A 9,116-nucleotide genomic window follows, 5' to 3' on the forward strand; every position below is an offset into this window, starting at 1 on the left:
CCGCGGCATGTGGGATCTTCCCGGACCGGGGCACGACCCCGTGTCCCCTGCATCGGCAGGCGGACTCTCAACCACTGCCACCAGGGAAGCCCTGTTGGAAAATTTTTGATCGCAGTTTCAATTTCATTACTTGTGATTGGTCCGTTCATATTTTCTGTTTCTTCCTGGTTCAGTCTTGGAAGTTTATACCTTTCTAAGAATTTGTCCGTTTCTTCCAGGTTGTCCATTTTATTGGCATAGAGTTTATATTCATTTCTTGAATGAAATATTTCTAAGAACTGACATCATCTATGTTATGATCTTTCAAGTAGTGCTTACCAAATCATGCAAAAACTTTGAAGATAAGGCCCTGTGCCTTATAAATTCTATATTTCACAGTTAAATATTTGAAATATTTCTAAGAACTGACATCATCTATGTTATGATCTTTCAAGTAGTGCTTACCAAATCATGCAAAAACTTTGAAGATAAGGCCCTGTGCCTTACAAATTCTATATTTCACAGTTAAATATTTGATATACCCAATGAATGAATTTCCAGTGTCAGCCAATTGAATCCTACATTGTCAATGAAATGGTAATGCTTAGTTTCACCACGAGATGGCGGTGGTTTACAACAATGCATAAATAAAGTCCTGAATTGATGTTTTAAACATTCCTTCGTAGACTGTATTAACAGAACTGAAAAATTTTCAATTTACCTTTCTATCTCTTATTTTCACTTCACAGAGGAGAATGGGTCTTAATCAGTAGCCCTCTTTCTTTCATGTTGGCACTTGAGGTTTTCTCAATGTTATGGGAAATGCTAAGCCAACAGCAGTTTTAGGAGCTCTTAGCTAACCTCACCCCAGGCTTTGGGGTGTGACTCAAAAGACGTTTTAATTTGTTACTCACTTATTTGAATGTCTACTAGTTGAAAGATATTTGTGGAGTTAGTAACTTTCAGTGCTCCCTAGGCTTCCCTATGATGGTATGTGCATCAGCATTCCCATTCACTTGGCTTCTAGAAAAAGACAGACCAGGGTAGGAGAGCTATTTCAACTTTAGCATAGGGCAAATAATTGCAAAAAACAGGGGAGTGACACAAAATTTGAACTCTTTATGTAAATACATGCATCAATAGATTATGCAAGAGATAGGAAATTAGGATCTGATTCAGTATCTGTTGTTAAACTAATAGGTGAAATTAAATAACTTGTCATTTATTTTCTTCCATTTCCTTATCCTGAAAAGTCCTTATATTGTATTTTAAAAAGAGCTTATATTAAGCAAATCTACTATTACCATTTCCATAGGTAAGCTAAAAAGTAGAAAGTCTATTCTGTTTATTTTTGCCAGTTTTTGATGTTTGGATTGAAATCTTTATTCATCCCCAGATTACGATGATTTTTTTTCATCTTACAGTGGTAGGGATGTAAAAAGAATGAGTATACTTTCGTGTTGTCTTATTTTTGGAAGAATTTTAATGAATGCACATCTCCTAACTTACTGAACGAGATCCAAAACACGTGAGAGACAGGTATACCCCTAAATATCTGGAAAGCTTGGTGCCCTTGTAAAAAAAGAGTAATTTTCATAAAAGACGGCATACATCAGCACTTCGTTGTTTTTCCCCTTTTGGAGATGTAGATGAACAGACTTGAAACTTTGTGCTTTCTGGAAGCAGAAAGTGGTGCAGTGTGGTGCTGTGTCCCCCGAGATGGTGCTGTGTCTGGAGTAACGAATCGTTCCTAAGTCCGTGAGGAAGCTCTGTTTGATTATCATTAACCTATATTTTCTGCCTGCTCTTGATTTTGTACATGTTTTTTTGACTTTTTATATATTTAAAATTTTGTTTTCAAAGAGAAAAATAAGGACACCTTTGGAAATACGGCCTTCTTTCACTGCACTCTTTATTAATTTCTTTTATACCGGCCGCCCCCAGATCCGAGTCTCCCAAGGCAAAGAACCTGCTCACCTGCTGAGTTTGTTCAAAGACAAACCGCTCATTATTTACAAGAATGGAACATCAAAGAAAGGAGGTCAGGTGCCGGCACCCCCTACACGCCTCTTTCAAGTCCGAAGAAACCTGGCATCGATCACCAGAATTGTGGAGGTAACATCATGCATTCAGTAAAACCTGCCCTGCTCATGGGCTTCCCAGTGGACCTGAGCCATCAACAAATACTAGTCTTTAAAAAAATTGGCAAGTAAACCCCCTTCATTTCTATAATTAATCCAGCGTTCACCATAAAAAAAATATTAAAAGCAAGAGAATCAAGTAAAAAGTTAACTTCAGATACCAGGCCTCTCATATTTTTCAACCAGCTTATAACAAAACAAATGAATTTTAAGAATAATGTAACAAATCAAGCGGTCAAAGGCATGAGGCAGCTTAAGCTCTGGCTTCAAAGGCCTGGGGGAAGATGGATTGAGGGTGATGGTCAGGTGACCACACTAGGGAAATTCAAGAGGGAGGGCCCTTATTTGTACAGGCGTGAGGACTGTGGAAAGTAAGCTTCGCCACACTGGGCCAGAGCCATAACTCAGCTGTTAAGGCCACACAAGCTGTCTCTGACAGCAGCTGTGAAAGAAGTCAAACCCCAGATCACAGTGTCAGACCACAAGACCACCAGGTATGGGCAAGGCCAGCGGGCCCAAGCTTTTAAATGGCTGAGTGCCTTGACTTCAGGGAGGATTTATCACACTTCATAACCCGGTCACGTTAGTCACTGTTGAAACCCAAGTCTCCCCAGTCACCCCTAACTGCCCTGCACTCTCTGTATGTCCCCAAACCTGACCATTTGCCAAGTTGTTCAGCTGAGCCCTTAAAACCAGGTGGGTCACAGCATCCCTCCCCCCTCAACCTGTTCTCTAAGCCACTCCGCCTTCTTGCTCTGTGGCTGTGTTCTGAGGACACAGATTCCCATACAGCCTTTTCAAGTGGAAGTTGTATTTTCCCCCAGTGCCCGCTGACCAGGGACCGGTGGTGGGGGTCCCCTCCTTGCTCGACCCTTGCCCTTTTGACTTCTTCTTATCCGTCTCCTTCCCCCATCCCCCTGTGCTGTCATCTGCTGAGCTCCCGGTGTGGTCCTTCCCCTCTTACTGTTTGGTGGCTTCAGTCCTTGTCTCACTGTCTCCATCACTCTGGCTCCTCTCATCCAACAGTTGTGTCTTGACTCCACTTCATCTCACACTTGTGGTCCTGTACTGGACTCCACTCCGCCATCCCCTCCTGCCCCTCCAGCCAGATGGGCTTTATCTAGTTTGCCAAAACCCTGCCTTTCGCCGTCAAAAACCTCATGTCTGACCCCGCTTTTCTCAGCCTCCTGCTAACATTTGCTAGAGCCACCCTTTTCTGTCTTCTCAAAATGCTATCTTTTTACGAGGCTTCTGGAACCCCTCACTTAGCAGGAGTTCTTCCACACTTGAGGGCCACTCTTCTGAAGAGTATTCGCGCTCCCAACCAGCTTTGCTGGGTTCTCCTCTGCTCGTCCTCTAAGCTCTTGAACCCTCCGAGGCTCAGTCTTGGCCCTCTTCAGAGTGATCTCTTCAGTCATATAATTTAAACGCCATTAGGTATTGATCTCATCCAGAACATTCTGTGCATGGATTCTCATGTGTTCAATTATGACTACTTTTTTTAATCTATCAAATGGACGGTGAAGCCTTCATCTACAGGCCCTCTCAGTTGATTTCAGATGCAAGAGTCAAGGAGAATCTTTATGGTCCTGGTCTCTTCCCAGTGGGTACTTCTTTAGGAGGCATCGTGAGCTGCTTGCGATGCAGATTCTTTATTTTCTTGCAGCCTCCCAAACCAGCCTTTGCATTCCTAGCCTCTCGGAAATGCGCTAGTCGAAACATTGTCTATAAGGCTTTCTGTTTTCATCTCCTAGGAGGCTAAAGCTTTCTTATGTTCTATTTTGGAACTACCGCCAGGATCCCACACCAGTCTGGGCATGGGCCTCTTATCATCTGTCTCTGCATCATCCAAGCTCTTTCCTCTGTACCAGTAAGGAGACATTTGGATTAGAAATTGGAAGTCATAGTTCCTGTAAATCTCCATCATCACATCTGATAGATTCCTTTGAGCTTGGTCCATGGAGCCTCCTTCCTACTGAAAGAGGATGATAAGCACTTCTCTGAGTGTTACCAACACCTGGGACACATCTTTAAAATTTCCAGCAGCTGTTCGTTGCTCCTCTAGTGCTCTCTCTGGGGACAGGGTCCTGACGAACCTGGTGAAACCCAACTCTCCACATGGTTGATGCCTTCCTCTGGCAGCTTGACACAGTTGGTCAAACGGCATCATTTGGACAGCCGATCGCCAACTCCTTCTTGAGGCACTCTCTTCACTTGCCCTCAGGACCCCACACTCTTGATTTCTTCCTCTCTCATGGCTGCTCTATCACAGTCTTGTTTCCTGGTTCTTCATCTCCCTCTTAGCACACCTCACATGGAGTCCCACAGTCCCACAGAAAGTCGTATACATACTGTCACAATCATACAATCCTATAGTCAGACAGAGGGTCTCAAAGAGGCCAGTGCAGAGACACAAAATGACAAGGTCATAGACGCAGTCAAAGGCACAAGCCCATCCTAGGACCTCAGACTCACTCCCAAGCCTGAGACTCCGCACATGCCTTGTCTCTGCCCCGAGGCTCCACTGTCAGCCTCACCCTCAGGCTGGAGTCTGGTCTCAGCCAGGTGCCTCTCACTCACTCTGCAGCCACACTGACTGGAGCTGTGCTCATCTGGCTCATCCCAGATGGTGTCCACAGCTTCTCAGTTGAAAGGAAGAGGGTATGTCAGTGCTGTATTTTTAACCCCCTATAAACAGTCTCTTATAATTTGAGCTATAATTTATCTGAGCCTGGAGAACCTTTCAGTGAATCTATGTTATTATCTCTTTGTCTGTATCAGACCCCAGTCCCTGTTTTATGATTTTTCTGTGTCCCTTGGATTATTTGACAAACCTCTTTAGTGGAGGGAGAGAAAAACTGAACACTATGCTTTACGTTTATCATTTGTGAATATAAATGTATATTTCTTTTCAACCTCTTTCCAAACATCATTTATAGCCCATCCTCCTTCTTGCGGTCTGTTTGAATATTATCCTTGTTATGTATCACTTAAGTTTGCCTTATTTTATTCTCAGAGCCTTGTGCTTCGGGCGGGTGAGCGTTAAAGTGACACATCGCAATGTGCTCCTAATGTTTCTAACCCCCTAGGCATGTCCTGGCGCCCACTGAATTAATATCCTGGGTCAGGACAGAAGTCTGTAGGTCGTTTGGCACTGTCACAGCTTCTTGGACATGTTTATTGAGGGAGCAGCAATGAATTTACATCATTGTGTTATTTTTCTTCATACTCTAGGTAGATGTTGATGCAAAGTCATTGAATTCCAATGATGTTTTTGTCCTGAAACTACGACAAAATAATGGCTACATCTGGAGAGGAAAAAGGGCCAGCCAGGAGGAGGAGAAGGGAGCAGAGTATGTGGCAAGTGTCCTCAAATGTAAAACCACGAGGATTCAGGAAGGCGAGGAACCAGGTGTGTATAGGTGAGGCTAAGGACACTAGCCAGAACTTATATTTGGCATACTTGCTAATCATGTAATTTATTTATTTTTGTCATAAATAGGAACTTTGTAATGGTTGTAGGGCATTAAGAACCCATTCACTAGTTGCAAAAGTGGGTGATGGTACCAACTATATTTAAGTAACTTCTCCGGCTCTATTTAAGTAACTTCTTAACAGTGAAGTTGAGGTGAGATACGATTATTTGTTAAGGTAAAGCAGTACCGACCATATGCTTCTGAAAATGCACTGGCTAACTTGTGTTTTCCACAGAGGAGTTTTGGAATTCCCTTGGAGGCAAAAAAGACTACCAGACCTCTCCCCTGCTAGAAACCCAGGCTGAAGACCATCCACCTCGGCTTTACGCCTGCTCCAACAAAACTGGAAGATTCATTGTAAGTGTCCCGTGAAACCCTGGGGTAGAATCAGCAGCGGTGGGAGAGAGAAGCATTCTTGTGTTGCTCTAACGCGTTCCTGCCCTGATTCTCAGTTTTAGTTTACCTGCGAACCACAGGTGACAATCTTTGCTCCACGCAGGTTTGGTTTAAGAGCCAGTGACGTAATGGATGTGAAAGCATCGGAATACTGTAATGTACTGTATTAATCAAGCTGCTCTTAAATATATCAGCTACTTTGCACCAGTGTCAGCATGTGGTCATTTCGGTACGAATATGCGTGTGGTTGGATTTGCTAATTTAATGATTTGATGCTTTCTGTACGCAACAATAGTGGTTTCTCTGATTGAACTATGTAAATTTTACACTGCAGTTTGCAACAGGAATAAAAAGTTTCACCATGTTGGCGGAATAAAAAATATTATGGAAATATGATCCTTGGGCAAAAATCTCAGAAAGCTATATACACACCTGCAAGTCAGCAGGAATATTTTATGTCATAGTCATAGTCCCATTCACAAGCTTTGAATTCTAGGCAATTCAAAATAAAGGTATTTGTGTACAAGAGTGATTGTCTATGGGTCTCTAAAATATCCTGGGCTGTGGCCCCCTCCTCTCAGTTTAATCACAGAAATTCTGCTTTCTGTTTGACATACTAAGTTTTTGTGTAAATCTTTCATTTAAAGAACAAATTCCTTGCCTATAAAATCTGAACTAAAGATTTGGTCACCAAGTCTTGGTAAATACAAGCTTTACTTTTCAACACACACGTGAAAATTTAGTAAGTATTTTCCCAGGTACATTGCATGCTTGAAATATAATGCTTTGAAAAAGAAACTGCTCATGTGTGAACCACACTTGAAGCTTACATGTGATTTGACCTAAAAATTAAAGATTTAAATGGTGGATTGTGATAAATATTAGGTGGTTGGGCACCATAGTTGTTCACCTACTTTGCAGGAAATCCATATATTTTAAAAACTTGCTGTCAGAAAAATCTGTTGTTTTACTCTTTTTATTTATTTATTTTTTTGCGGTAAGCGGGCCTCTCACTGCTGTGGCCTCTCCCGTTGCGGAGCACAGGCTCCAGACACGCAGGCTCAGCGGCCATGGCTCACGGGCCCAGCCACTCCGCGGCATGTGGGATCTTCCCGGACCGGGGCACAAACCCGTGTCCCCTGCATCGGCAGGGGGACTCTCAACCACTGTGCCACCAGGGAAGCCCTGTTTTACTCTTTTGACTGCTGATTTTATATTGCATCCAAACAATGGCGTTTTCAGCATATGCTCCTGTAATTTCTTATTAGTGTTATCTACTAATAATGCTGTAAATAACATGTTTGTTTCCAATGGAGATATATGTTAAAAAATAACAGCTAGGCTTTGTTCTTAGGTTAAAAAAATCTATTAGTTTTTGGGTTTTGTCATTCACATATTTAAGAGAAATATACTTTTCCTTTACACCTACTCATTTTCTTGTTTGATATTTGGAACACTAATCCCTTCACATTTTAAGGAAAAGGAGTGTTACTAACAAGTGTTTGATCTCATCTTCAGAAAGCAGGCTTTAGACATGTAGATTCATACAAGACAGCAGAGCCTATTGGTTAAAAGCACAGCTTTTAGAACCATTCTGCCTGTTTGATATCACTTACTTGGCGATATTATTTACTGGCTGTGTGACCCTAGGCTGGTTACTTACCCTCTCTGTGCTATAATCTTCTCATCTGAAAAATGGGGATAATCCTAGTACCTACTTCATAGGGTTGTTGTGAATATTAAATTAGTTGTTGCCTATATACAACAGTGCCAGGCATGGAGTAAGTGATATTTAAGGTTTTCGCTTTTTTTAAGCATTATGTAATTGGTAATTATTCTGTAAAAAGAAAATATAAACAAATTTGCCCTCTGTAAATTGTTAGTGTTTGTTTGTTTTTTGTGTAACAATCTCAAAATGTAATCAGATTACAACGAACAGGTATTGTCATGCTCAGGGGCTTCAGGTTGGGGTCATGCCTCTTCTTCCCAGGACAGAGCCCAGGAGCACAGGATGACCCCTGAGTCGCATTTGCTAGTATGACAAGGGCAAGGCCACAGTCAACTTCACCTGCAGAGTCACACAGTAGAGGGAAGGAGCAAACCATAATCCAATCTACCATACCTTCCTAATGATCGGTGTGTGTGTGGGGGGGCTTCATCCAGAATTCTTTTAAAAATTTGAACTTTAGATTAATGCATGCCTGCTGGTAATGGGTGCATTAAACTAACCCTCCCCATTACCCTTTAATGTTAACTACGGAGAACACAATTTAACCCATTTAAAATAAAAATAATGAAGCTTTGCATATGGAATATTGTTATAATATCATCTTATGGAAAATGATTGATTCATAAAAATGACCAGACTTACTGATTTTATTAAAATAATCTTGACCTACAAAATGAAAGACGATTTAATACACGTATCATAAACTTAAATGTCTTTAGGAACTAGGAAGGCAACAGAAATCTGTGAAGCAACTTGTCATAAGGAAGTGGAATTAGAGACAACTGTGGCCAGATTGACTGTACATGGTCTCTCTAAGGCCATATGCAATGTTTATGTTAAGCACTGTCCTCCCCAAATAAGATACCCTGAGTTTGTGATACCTGATTAAACAGATAAACAATTACTTAAATCTTTAACTGCCCAAAAGGAAGAAAAAAATGGCTACCAAACCTTTTTTTTTGCTCTGCTCCAAATAATGCAAGGCGTTTATATCCCGTATATTAGAAAAATCACTACTTAACTGCTTGGTCATAAAGCTTTTTTATACATTTCAGGTTGAAGAGGTTCCAGGAGAGTTCACCCAGGATGATTTAGCAGAAGATGATGTCATGTTACTAGATGCTTGGGAACAGGTAAGAGAGTGGAACAGCAAGAGAGTGTACTTATAGTTGGGACCTGACACAACCTGCTTTGAGAAATAGCAAGTCTAATAATAAACGGACCCATGGATTTAGGCTGTATTTAAAAGAAACTCTCCACAGTTTGGGAAAAAATAAAACCAGTGTGGCAAGTTGGCTTCTGAATATGGAAATAAGTCCTCGGCTGCCATCTTTGGCTATATAGTTTTGGCCAAAAAAACCCCTACTTTTCATTTATTTGTAAAATTCACTCTTT

General features: G+C 41.5%; 1 protein-coding gene across 1 annotated transcript in view; it reads left to right on the forward strand.

Moving 5' to 3' along the window:
* Nucleotides 1-9,116, forward strand: part of SCIN (scinderin) — an 80,568-nt gene that overhangs the window by 60,685 nt on the left and 10,767 nt on the right. Inside the window, exons 11-14 of the mRNA XM_007445587.1 lie at nucleotides 1,924-2,094; nucleotides 5,355-5,532; nucleotides 5,832-5,953; nucleotides 8,777-8,854. Of these exons, the coding sequence (XP_007445649.1) occupies nucleotides 1,924-2,094; nucleotides 5,355-5,532; nucleotides 5,832-5,953; nucleotides 8,777-8,854 (549 nt within the window). The remainder of the gene's footprint in view (nucleotides 1-1,923; nucleotides 2,095-5,354; nucleotides 5,533-5,831; nucleotides 5,954-8,776; nucleotides 8,855-9,116) is intronic.

The sequence above is a fragment of the Lipotes vexillifer genome, unplaced genomic scaffold (genome assembly GCF_000442215.2).
Source record: "Lipotes vexillifer unplaced genomic scaffold, Lipotes_vexillifer_v1.1 scaffold1198, whole genome shotgun sequence".
Lineage (NCBI taxonomy): Eukaryota > Metazoa > Chordata > Mammalia > Artiodactyla > Lipotidae > Lipotes > Lipotes vexillifer.